At 40.7% G+C, this 13,170-nt stretch overlaps 1 protein-coding gene across 3 annotated transcripts in view; it reads left to right on the top strand.

Moving 5' to 3' along the window:
- Window positions 1-13,170, top strand: part of LOC136833177 (sushi, von Willebrand factor type A, EGF and pentraxin domain-containing protein 1-like) — a 136,593-nt gene that overhangs the window by 39,472 nt on the left and 83,951 nt on the right. For all 3 annotated transcript variants that reach the window (XM_067094933.1, XM_067094935.1, XM_067094934.1), the window contains one exon: window positions 12,459-12,557. In XM_067094933.1, coding sequence (XP_066951034.1) covers window positions 12,459-12,557 — 99 coding nt within the window. The remainder of the gene's footprint in view (window positions 1-12,458; window positions 12,558-13,170) is intronic.

Raw genomic sequence — 13,170 nt, 5'->3', positions numbered from 1 at the left:
AATATTAGAAGCCCACTCTCAGATCCAGGAAGAAGCCTTTCCGTTACTTAAGGTTAAGGCTCACAAAATTAGGGCAGTCGCAACTTCCCTTGCTTTTAGACATAGCTTGTCTCTTTCCATGATCTTACAGTCGATGTTCTGGAGATGAAAGTCCATACTCACCTCACACTACCTCAAGGACAGAGAGACCATGTTTGAAAACTGCAACACTTTAAGACTTTATCCGTGGCTGGCATGGTGCTAGGAGAGGAAGCATAGGGAAACTCTGTTCCATTGCTATCCACTTGCCTTGACTTAAGGTTTTGAGTCGATGGGAAGCCTGGGGGTACATTGCACTTGGAGTAATTGAGTTCTCTGCTAATTTGTTTCCTTGAGTCCCGGATGGTGGGCAGGACCTTGTCACCTACACACTAATGATAGTAGTGCCACCGCGCAAATTTTGAATTTTTAAGTTCCTGTAGGTTAGGGAGCCAATAGTTATGTAATTACTTGGTAAGTATATATAAAACTTTATTTTTATATATGTAACTTACCAAATAATTACATAGCTATTGTTTCTACTTTTCGCGGCAGCTCAAAATTTAAAATTCACAGTAGCGCTTGTTTGTTAAAGGTGTAGTTATACTGCCCCACCTACTTTCGGGGAAGGATAGGTACAACACATCTAAAGAGCTCAGTTCATTTCTGCCGGTTAATGACTGAACTTGGTCATAAGCAGCTCTGAATTCGTTCTTTTTCACCGGGTGGTTAGTGTTATCCTTCATTTGGTGAAGTACTTTGTTCTTTTTTGTAGCTCAGTCCTGTTAATTAGCTTAGCTAATTTAGACTTCTCTTGTGACTTCCTGATTTTGACTTATTAATCATGTCAGATGCTAGCCTTTCTTGTATAAGGTATTATAGTAAGGGCTGTAAGAATAGATTGACTTCAGCCAAATATGACAATCATACTGTTTGTAGTTTGTAGTTTGTGCAGGGAACAAGTTCGCTCTCCCGAACACTGCTTTGACAAGTTAAAAGACTGGGATAAGGGGAAGTGGAAGAAGATTCTTTATGCATACTTAGACAAATTACAGCATGACAGAATTAGGAAAGCGACTGTTAGGGCTGAATCGAAGGCTTCCACTAGACAGGCCTTGTTTCTGGGGGTTGATGTGACTCCTTTACATATTCCTCTAATATCTGGAACTGCTTTTTCCCGTATCTCAAGTCCTCCGATTTTCCCCGCAACTCCAATCCCTGGCTCTCATTTCTTTGACCCCAACGCCATTGCTAGCGTAGTAGCGTGTGTGAACAAGAAATTTGATTTACAGTATTAGTGAACAGTTTCCCAGATTGGGAATTCAATGCGTGTCCTCATGGGCAAATTCAAGAGTGTAACTGCAGTATCAGGTGCAGTGTCAGTGGAGGGGCCGGCTACTCGTCCCACCAATGCTCGTACACCAAGGTCCCTGCTAAACTCCCCTTGCTCACCTGGGAGGAAGCAAACTGGCAGTCCAAGGGAGGTTGGTGGGGTTTCCCCACGAGTAGTCGTTACCTCGCCCAAGCCTGTTGTCTGCCTGTCCCAGGTCTCAGAGGATCGCCATTGGAAAGGCATCCGAATGGACGTACTGTATATGTGCTATCTTGTAGTGACTGGCACTCATAAGCGTGGTCTTGGATAGGGCTCATAGTCCTCAGCCCTCCTGTAGTTTTTGGGAGTCTCCTCAAGCTTTTCGCTCCCTTTCATGGACATCGAGTGCCACAAAGTGTGTAAAGAAGTGTCTGTTGGTCCAACGTATGATTATCGTGAGTCCGAACGTCCAGAGTCCGAGAGTGTAATGCCCGATTGTGAGAAATCAGTGTCTTAGTGGCATTCATTGGAGCATCCATTATCCGCGCGACCAACAAGTGGATGTCCAGTGTCCGTTCGTTCCGAGAGTGATCGTGTTTTGTCAGATCGTTCTGCGCTTGGACATCAAGTGTCCATGTGTCCATCTTATGGACACCCAACTTCCAAGTGTCCTCCCTTTAGAAGCATAGTGTCCGAATTGCAGACTTCAGATCTGTCCACCGGATCAGTGAGCGGACGTCCAGGGATCAAGCGGCCAGTGTTGATGTTTGTCCACCTTCCAGCGTCCATCTGGTGCTGCAGGTGGGACTTGCTGTCTCTGGTGCGACTCGTGCCGATCCCCTTGCAGTTCAGGATCCTTCCCTAGTCCCTATTCATCGATGCTTAGATAATATCTTGAACTTGTTGCAGAACCCATCTACCCATCTACAACCGCTCAAGCGCCTTCGGATCCTCCGATTTCCCCATATTTCTTTCGAAGAGGAACCTGTAGAGGGCAACACTCCTACTTTGAACTTTGCAGTTTTTGAGGTTCTGAGTTTCCTCAGTTGGACCGTTGGTGTGGTAGCAAAGAAGATCCAAGACTGCACATCACTTAAAGAGAATTTTGCTTTGGACTGGCTGAGGGTTCTGGCCTGTGCAGACGTGCAGTGAGCGACGGCACCCATGAACTAGCCACCATTTTCACTACTGTTGTACTGAAGAAACGAGACTTATGGTGCTTGTTAACCTCTAAGGGAGTCACTCCTCAACATTCTTCCCTTCTGTTCGCTCCCTTGGACAGCAACGGCTTATTTCCTTAAGAGACTTTAGAACGGGTGCAGAAGAAATCCACCCAAGATTTACTTGCTTAGTCCACCAAGAGGACTAGGATCTCGACACGTCCTTCTTCCACCGCAGTTCCTCTGACCAGGAATACTCCTTTCCGTCCAAGAACTAATATGCATCCAGAGCAACTCAACAAACAACCCTCTAACAAAACCACTCTCACAAGTGAGCTACTTGTCCTCTGTGCTCCAGTGGGAGCAAGACTACTTTTTTGGAACAGATGGGAATCAAGGAAAGTACTGTAGATCCTTGGGTGCTTCAAGTCTTGAAAGAGGGCTACTCGATCCCCTTCAAGGGGAAACCTCCCGTAGTAACCTCTCCCGTCAAATTGACAGCCTACTCTGTAGGCTCAGAGAGGTTTTCAGCCCTGTCTCGAGGTGTCAGCTCTTCTTGAGAAACAGGCAGTGGAGGAAGTCAAAAACACGAGCACAGACTGATTTTATAACTACCTCTTCGTAGTCCCCAAGTCATCACGGGGATGGAGACTTGTCCTGGACGTCACTGCTCTGAACTTCTTTGTCCAATCTACGAAGTTCAAGATGGAAACGAGTCAATCAGTCCTGTCAGCCATTCATCAGGGGGATTGGATGGTGACAATAGATATGGAGGATGCTTATTTCCACATTCCAGTTCACCAGGATCCCAGGAAGTATCAGATTTGTGTTCCAGGACGTGGTCTTCCAGTTTCAGGCCCTGTGCTTCGGCCTCTCCATGGCACCTCAAGTTCTCACCCGGGTTCTTGCTCCTTTAGCGAAGTGGCTACACCTTATAGGAATCAACGTTTCCTTATACCTGGACGATTGGCGCGTACGCTCCCATCAGAAGCCCAATGCACGTAGGACCTTCAGAAGACCCTTCAACTTGTGTAAGACCTAGGATTGTTGATAAACTTCTAGAAATCACAATTAATCCCCACACAGTTGATTCTTTATTTGGGGATAGTGATAAATTCTCTGAATTTTTGGGCTTTTCCATCCCAACAAAGGATTTACAACTGTTTTGCGAAAGTTCGAGAATTCATGTCTCCTCCATCCTGCTTGGCCAATGCATGGATGAGCCTTGTGGGAACTGTATCATCGTTGAGAAGTTTGTACCTCTGGGCAGACTACACATCAGACCCCTTCAGTTTTATCTCAAAACTAACTGGAGGAGAGAGATATTTCCAGATTCGTTCATCTTCAAAATCACCCCCGAAATCAAGGAGGACCTTTGGTGGTGGCTGGTGGAGGACAGATTCGAGACAGGGATGTCACTGTCTCCTGCGAACCCCAACCTAATGTTGTACTCCGACGCGTCGGATCTGGGTTGGGGAGCCCTTCTCAACAGCTTGGAAGTATCAGGTTTATGGTCCTCAACTGAAAAAGATTTGCACATAAATGTAAAAGAATTGAGGGCGATACACCTGGCCCTTCAGTTTTTTGTGACAAAGACCTTCAGGAAAACAGTGGCAGTACATTCAGACAGCACGACCGCACTGGCCTATGTAAAGAAACAAGGGAGAACCCACTCTTTTTCGGTATGCGAAGCAGCCAAGGACTTTCTTCCATGGGCACAGAACAGCAGGACCATCGTTCTGACCCGCTTTGTCCAGGGCAAAATGAATGTTCTCGTGGCCGAACTAAGTTGCGGCAAACAGGTTCTACCGACGGAATGGACACTCAACCCACAGGTGTACACCGACCTGTGGAAAAGGTGGGGAAAGCCGATGGTAGACCTGTTTGCAACGTCAAGAAACCACCGTCTCCCTCTGTACTCTTCCCTGACTCCAGATCCGCAAGCGTGGGCGACGGATGCCTTGTTGCAAGATTGGTCGGGTTTCGACGTTTTCGCCTTTCCTCCCTTCAACATGGTAAGAGAAGTGCTGAGGAAGTTCAACACCCACAGTAGTGTATCAATGACCCTAGTGGCTCAGTTTTCGCCACACAAGGAGTGGTTCCTGGACCCTCTAAGCCTACTAGTAGACTATCCAAGGCTCTTACCTCAGAAGAAGAATCTTCTCAGACATCCCCATTTTCTTCGTTTTCACCGAGGCTTACCCACTCTCGCTTTGACAGGATTCAGACTGTCATGAAACTTGACAGAGTGAAAGGGTTTTCAAGGAAGGCTGCAGAAGCTATTGCAGGGTGTAGGCGACAATCTTCTGCTGCAGTCTACCAATCGAAGTGGACAGTCTTTCGGAGCTGGTGCTGAGACAAAAATATATCCTCTACTCAAACGACTGTAGCTCAGATCATAGATTTTTTGCTGTTCCTCAGATCCTCGAAAGGTCTAGCCACATCAACCATCAAGGGATACAGATCTATGTTGAAGTCTGTCTTCAAGCACAGAGGAATAGACCTTGTATTAAACCAGGACTTTAAGTAATTTAATAAAGTCCCTGAATACTACTAAGCAAGATAGAAGACCGGCTCTTGCATGGAATTTGGATATCGTCCTCAAATGGCTTTCGGGTCCTCCCTTTGAGCTCCTAGAATCCTCCTCTCTTAAAGATCTGACAAGAAAGACGCTTCTTCTTTTGGCCTTAGCGATGGTGAAGAGGGATAGCGAGCTACATGCCTTTGATAAGAGAGTAGGCTTCTTGCAAGGTGATGTCTTCTCCTTGACCTTAGGTTTTATGGTGAAGAACGAAGACCCCTCTAGTTCTGTGTTGTTCAGTTAAAAACCCCAGTCGGCTGTTATCCAAGAATGCCTTAACATTCTTTTTAAGAACTATGATTTCTGAATCACACTCCAAGATCCAGGAGGATGTTTTTCCTTTATACAAGGTGAAAGCACATGAAATTAGAGCAGTAGCGACATCCTTGGCCTTCAAGCGCAATCTGTCGTTGTCTTCTCTCCTGCAATCCACGCATTGGAGGTGCAAATCAGTTTTTGCAATGTTCTACCTGCGTGATGTGGAAACAACTTATGAAAATTGCAGTACTGTAAGCCCGTTTTTTGCAGCTGGCGTGGTGTTGGGTGAAGAGGGCATAGGAGGAATCCCTTATTTTTCCTCTCCTTGAATGAGGATTGGTGTTTTCTTGGGAAGCCTGATTGGTACTGTGTCATGAGTACCATCAGTTGGTTTGATTTTTAACAAGTTTTTGGTGTAGGTTTTAAAATTCTGGTCATATTTTGTACTGCACCCAGGGCAAGGGCACACACACATTTCAATGTGTCTTGTTTGGATTGTTAGCTTTGGCAACCTGCGATTATGGCTCTCTACCGCCACGCCACTACAGGTTGAGAGGAGCTCCGACCAGAGGCAGTGCCCACCTGCCGTAGCTCCCTCACCAGGTAAGGTTACAACAAGCGTTTCACGATCCTAGCAAAATTTTCTATTTCAAATTCATCTATATCTCTGAGTGTTTTTGAGTAGTTTTGTCCATGTTCCCACCTCCTGTCAATGTGAGATTCAGCTATGTAATTATTTAGTAAGTTATGTATATAAAAATGACATTTTCAATAAAATCAAGTTTTATATATACTTATCAAATAATTACATGATCAGACCCCTCCCTCCTCCCCTCTCATGGACATAGAGCATAAACAAACAGCATTTTAGCTGTGTTGTACCTATCCTTCCCCGAAAGTGGGCGGGGCAGTATTACTACACCTTTAACAAACGAGTGCTATTGCGAATTTTAAATTTTGAACTGCTGCGCAAAGTAGAAATAATAGCTATGTAATTATTTGGTAAGGATATGCAAACTTTAATTTATTATAAAAATGTCATTTTATCATAAAAATGTCATTTTTCTTACGATTTTCGACGATATTTCAGGTTACAACGATTTTCGGCTTACAATGCAGCGTCAGAACGGAACCCGTTGTAAACCGGGGACTGCCTGTATATCAGACATACTATGTATATCTTATGTTTAACTGACGTGGAAGAATAGCATAAGGTGAAACTAAAAGTCATAAGAAAAGTCGGTATTAATTAAGTTAACACTAATATATGTGTCATCTGTTGTTATCTTTTACAGCTGGGGGGTCGGTATCTTGGCACGTTAAAGATGTACGCCGTATGGCTTGCATATATGGCATGTGATTCGAAAATGCAAAGAAAAATCCTAACAAAACAAAAAAGAAATTATATATATATATATATATATATATATATATATATATATATATATATATATATATATATATATATATATATATATATATATATATATTATATATATAATATATATATATATATATATATATATATATATATATAGTCTCGTAATTAGGTGACTACTTGAAATCTTAGCTTAATGATAAATAATATTGCTAAGACCAGGAAGAACATTCTTATTACAAGCTTTCGAGTATAAAACTCATCATCAGGCTGAAAAACCAACAAGGATGAGAATCAATAAAATTACAATAAAATGAATTGTCATAATAAATCTTCAGCAAAAATACTAACGAAATATATAAAATGAACAAGTAAATACAAACTAAAAGGGTGAGACGTAAAATAACGAAAAAATTAAAAACACAAACATAAAAAATATGAAAATAAAACTAAAGTGAAAAAAACAAACTACCACTCACAAAGTAATTTCACAGTAGGTACTCAATTAGGTCGTTAAATATTTTACTTTGTGAGTGGTAGTTTGTTTACATTTCACTTTAGTTTTATTTTCATATTTTTATGTTTGTGTTTTTAATTTTTCGTTATTTACGTCTCTCACCCTTTTAGTTTGTATTTACTTGTTCATTTATATATTTCGTTAGTATTTTTGCTGAAGATTTATTATGACAATTCATTTTATTGTAATTTTATTGATTCTCATCCTTGTCGGGTTTTTTTCAGCCTGATGATGAGGTTTTATACCTCGAAAGCTTGTAATAAAGAATGTTCTTCCTGGTCTTGGCAATATTATTTATCATTAAGCTATATATATATATATATATATATATATATATATATATAGAGAGAGAGAGAGAGAGAGAGAGAGAGAGAGAGAGAGAGAGAGAGAGAGAGAGAGAGAGAGAGAGAGAGAGAGAGAGAGAATATGTATTGTGCATTATTATTCTTATCTATATGGTTTATTTCCTTTCAAATCATATGATTAAAAAGTAATTTTTTCTATGATACATGAATTAAAACAAAACGTTTCATATTCATGATGAGGGTACGGTACATGATTGCATCGAGATGTAGGCTGGACGAGATGTAGGCTAGACGAGTATGATACATGAATTGTAACAAAAACGTTTCATACTCATCACGATGAGGGGTGCGTGATTGCATCGTACTCTGCTGTTTTCAGTTACTCTTTAGCCACCTTACTTAACACCTTCCCAGTTTAATTGTCGCCATGGCTACTGCGAAAAAGTCAAAAGCTTGATGTCCGATCATTTCAGTCGTCATGGACAAATGACTTTGGATTTATTCAGCAGAATGACCCGTGCTGTGTGTGCTCTCTGCTCACGAGAATAAATAAGTATGCACATCAAGTGTTAAAAGACATTTCGAAACAAAGCACGAAAAAGACTTTCAAGGATAGTGCTGACAAAGCTGAGGCGATCAAGAAAGCAGTATCCCGCTATGGAAAACAGAGTAATGTGTTTAAAAACTTGAGTGCTAGCAAAAGTAATGAAACTGAGGCCAGTTACAAACTAGCTCTGTGTATTGCTAAGCATGGAAAGCCTTTTACTGATGGAGATTTTATAAAAGCAGCTTTCTAGAGTGCTCTGAAGTATTATTCGATGGAATAACAAACAAAACGTGATTATCTCAAGGATAAAAGACATGCCTGTCTCAGCTAGGACCGTGGAGAGACGTGTTTCTGAAATGGCTGATAATGTAACCCAGCAGCAAACGGTTGCTTTAACAATACACCTGTGTTCAGTGTTGCCCTGGACGAAAGCGTGGATATAAATGACATTCCCGCTTGGCTGTTTTTGCCAGGTATAGTGACACAGAGGTACACGAGGAACTGTGCTGTCTTAAACCTATGTATGGAACCACCAAGGAGAAGACATACTGAAGGCATTCACTGACCATTTTGAGAACAGAGGGGTAGACATAGGAAAGATTTTTGCAATTACAACGGATGGTGCTCCTTCTATGGTAGGGAAAAACAAGGGTTTTTACGAAGTTGGTTGAGAGAAAATTGGGCACCCCATTCTGAAATTGCACTGCATAATTCACCAAGAAAATTTATGTGCCAAGATCTCGAGCTTTGTTCTCAAGAAGGTGATGACCACTGTCACAAAATAGTGAATTTTGTTTTGTTCACACTCTCCTCTTATGCACAGGCAGTTTCAAGCTTTTCTTGAAGAGGTGGACAGTGTGTACAAAGATATACCTTTGCATTGCAGTGTTAGGTGGTTAAGTTGTGGGAAGGTATTGGAGAGATTTGTTGCTTTGATGAAATCAAGGTTTTCTTTTATCAGAAAAAGGCCAAGACTATCCTGAGTTGGAAGACGGAGATTGGATTGTGAAACTTATGTTTCTCTCAGACATCACCAAACATCTAAATGAGTTCAATCTTCTCTCCTGCAAGGTGCAGGAAAAACGGCATTGAGTTGTACGATAATTGGAAAGCATTTGTTGCAAAGCTTGCAATCTACTCAACAGATGTGGAAACCGGCTTCTTATTTCAAAATCTGAAAAACTTATCTTCAATGCATCCAGTCAACACTTCTGATCTACAACTGTACATGCAAGAATTCAGAATTCTCAATCAGGTTTCAAGATTTTCAACACATGGGCCCAGTGTTTCATTTTTAATCAGACCGACACCTTTAAATACAGTGACTTGGACACGACTCTCTTTGAGTGGATGGAAACTGAGGAATTAGAAATGCAGAATCGACTTTCAGGCCTCAACATTGTGGCTCAGCTAAATTCAAAGATCTTTAGAAATACTGAAAGCAGTAAGAATGATCATGCAACATCCATCTTAAGGTCTTGGGCATCACTACCTGATAAATTCAATTGCATGAAGAAAGTAGCTTTTGCACTGCTATCAGCGTATGGATCCACATATCAATGTGAGCAGATATTTTCACAATGAAGACATCCTCAGCCCTCATCGCAGCAGGCTTACAAATCACTCTGAGGGTTGCGTGAAACTCAAGGTGTCGAAATATTCACCTGAAATTTCAACTTTGGTCAAAGGAAGCAAGGGCAAGGATCACATTACTAAGTGTATAAACTTCAAACCTAAAATAGTTTTTGTTACAGACAATAATAGATGCAGAAAATAAATAAATAAAAATTATATTTGAATTACATTTATTGTATGCATGTTCAGGAAAATACAATATAATTACAATGGCTATTACAGTACAATTATGATTTTAATTTTCCTATCCCCAGGATATATGTATATTATCTATAATAGTGCTTGAAAAATAGCACCTGGCACGCAAGGTACTTAAAAAAAATGTATTAATTATTAACTGGCACAGAGTGTTCAAAGTTGCCTGTTTTTACAGTATATATCCTGTATAGTAAATTGAATTGGGTTTTTTTACTGAAAATAGTTTTGTATGCAGTCTATTTACACTTAACTGTAAGTACTATATAATATTGGAATTCCTTCTAGGGACTAGAATTGTTGTTGTTGTTTTTTTTTCTAAGTATTATTGATGTCATAACTGGTGGTTGAGTTCAGAACCTGAAATACTATAGTAGTCAAAAGATACAAGATGCATAAATATAACCTTATATTCCAGAATTGGAAGGAAGCACTTTTATCCGGTATTATTTGTTGGCTTCTCAATTAAAGTTAATAGATAATCCTTTTTTATAAGTAACTTACCTAGTAATTACTTAGCTAAGAGTCTACATGATGGCAGCTTAAATTTTGAAATTTGCGATAGTGACACACTTTTGTTTATGTAGGTGACTAGTCCCCGCTAACTTTCAGGGTAAGAGAGGAACAACTCGACCAAGAGCTCTGTTTGTTTCTGCCAGCTTAAGACCACACATGGTGTTAGGAAGCGCAGGTGAATTTGAATTGTTTGAGATTTTCCCCTTTGGTGAAGTATTTTTGGCTCGGTAGTGTTCGACATTGATTATTTAGATAGGTTTTCAGTGCAACCATTATTCATGACTTAATTCTCTAAGGAGATTTACTGATTTTTTACTTATTCTGATAGTTGGCCATGTCGGACACTAGTTCTAGTTTTTGGTTTTGCAGCAAAGGCTGCAATACTTGATTGACAAAAGCTAACTATGACTCTCATACCTTGTGTACTGCATGTAGAGGACAGGCATGTTCTATTGATTTGACATGCTAGGAGTGTAGAGAGTGGGATGAGAAAAAATGGAAGATTATGGCTTCTCACCTTTCTAAGTTCGAGACTGTAAGAGGAAAGCGGCTTCTAGAGCCGAAGTAAAATCTTTAGCTAGCCAAGGTACGAATCTTGCGTCTAGTAATGTTGACGTTCCTGTTGCCTCTTCTGCTAAATTAATCTCTCCCATTTTCAGCCCTCCAAATCCACCTACTTCTCCTGGCTCCCACACTTAACGATCTGGGTTGCTGTGCCAGCCTCGAGTTGAAGTTTGACCGTAAGTTTGGTCTTCTTGCCAACACAGTAGCCCAGATGGGTGAATCAATGCATTTTCTCATGGAAAAGTTTAGTGAAAAAAATGCAAGTGACGTGATAGTGGAGGTGGCGGCTGCCCATCCCACCAACTCTCTTAGGCGAAGGTCACAGCCATACTCACCCAACAGGAGGAGGCATACCGGAGGCACAAGGGAGGTCGGTGGGGTCTGTCCATGGGCAGTTGCCCCACATTTGCACCTGTTGTGTCCCAGGTTGCGACAAAAGACAACCGTTGGAAAGGCATCTTGGAGGTTTAACATCTTTCATCGAGCCCAGGAGACTCAGGTCCCAGTAAGGGGCGCCATTGGCATTTCTCAGACGAGTTGTGCCCTCTGAAAAAGCGTTCTACGTTCAGGGATCAGTCCCCTCCGCTACGCAGCAAAAGGCATAGGGAGTCTTCCTGTAGCCCCCAGCCTTCATGCAGTGCTCGGGATAGTTCTGAGCGCTTTTCTCAATTGGAGCACCAATCAGTGGTGCCAGAACTCACATGGACTTTTGAGCATAAACAAATTGAGCTCTTTGTTGAGTTATTCCTCTCTTACCATGAAAGTGGGTGGAGGCTAGTCACGTACCTAAACAAAAGCGTGCTGCTACTGCGAATTTCAAAAATTAAGCTGCCGTCAAGTAGAAACTCTTAGCTAAGTAATTACTTAGTAAGTATATATAAAACTTTATTTTATCATAAAAATGTCATTTTTGGTGATTATGTTCTACAGTAAACCCCCCGTATTTGCGTTCTCACAATTTGCGGACTCATGTATTCGTGGATTTCTCTGTAGAACATATCTACCCATTATTCGCAGAAAATTCGCCCATTCGCAGTATTTTTCACTGAGAAATATTCATTTGTAATCTTAGCAACATTCTTGTTAGGCTAACATAATTATTCAAGAACTGAACGTTGTATATTATTATGAAACTTATGATATTGATGAATCAGTATATGATCTGCCAGCTGGTTTAAGTTACCGTAGCTTTCTTTACCATGCTTTTTAACTGTTTATGTTATGAAATATATTTCTTCATTTACAGTATACTGTATACCATTGACGTATTTGACCTTACAAAAAAATACAGTTAATAACTAAAAAAGCATATGTGTTGTCTTTCAAAGACTGCCTTAAATTCTTTTACTTGATTTGCCCCTTAGCCTGTTATTGAATTTTGCTCCAATATTCCTTTTTATTTTTTTCCACTTGTGCATATACATTGTGCTGGTTATATGTATCACATACACTTTGTTCACATTTTTTTTCAGGTGCAATGCAATGGGTGCATCACTAGCAACTATAGATTACATTAGCAACATGAAAAGGGCTTTACCTGGCATCTTGTATTTTACTGCACATAACATGAGGTAAGATATAGACCGAAATATTTGGCACTTTTTCTCATTGCTTTTTTACACACACCGTGTTGTACTGTACCTGTGTGAGGCTTTTGTATATCTAAATTAAAATGTTTTCTTCTCTTTAATGTCCTTACTTTCCCTCCGTTCCTTCCCTTTTTTCTTTTTTCCTTACCCTGCCTTTTTCTCTCTTGAAGACTCTATTAAATATCACTTTCCACTCTACTTCCATTCACTTCTTCCTTTTTCTTTCTCTCTTGCCCTTCAAGTTCCAGAAAAACAGCCCCTTCTCCAAAAACACCCTTGAACCTTTTCATCATGTGAACACTTTTCATCATTTTCCAACTTTTATCCATCCTCTCTTCCATTCACTCTTCTGACTCTTTCATCTCCCCTTTCATTTCTTCTTTTGCACTTCTAGCATTCTCTGAAACAACTGATGGAGAATCTCTCATTCTCACCCCTCAACCAGCTGTATTCTCCTCTTAAAAACCAGTTCCTGATCCATCCTTCTCTTCAGTCACAGGTTAGAATGCACTTGCAGCTGTATAGCTGCAGTCATTACAAATATTATGTGGCGGGAATTAAACCTAAAACACAACAACACTCACCCTAATCTTGG

This window comes from Macrobrachium rosenbergii, chromosome 51 (genome assembly GCF_040412425.1).
Source record: "Macrobrachium rosenbergii isolate ZJJX-2024 chromosome 51, ASM4041242v1, whole genome shotgun sequence".
NCBI lineage: Eukaryota > Metazoa > Arthropoda > Malacostraca > Decapoda > Palaemonidae > Macrobrachium > Macrobrachium rosenbergii.
This window is presented reverse-complemented; position numbering and strand designations above follow the sequence as displayed.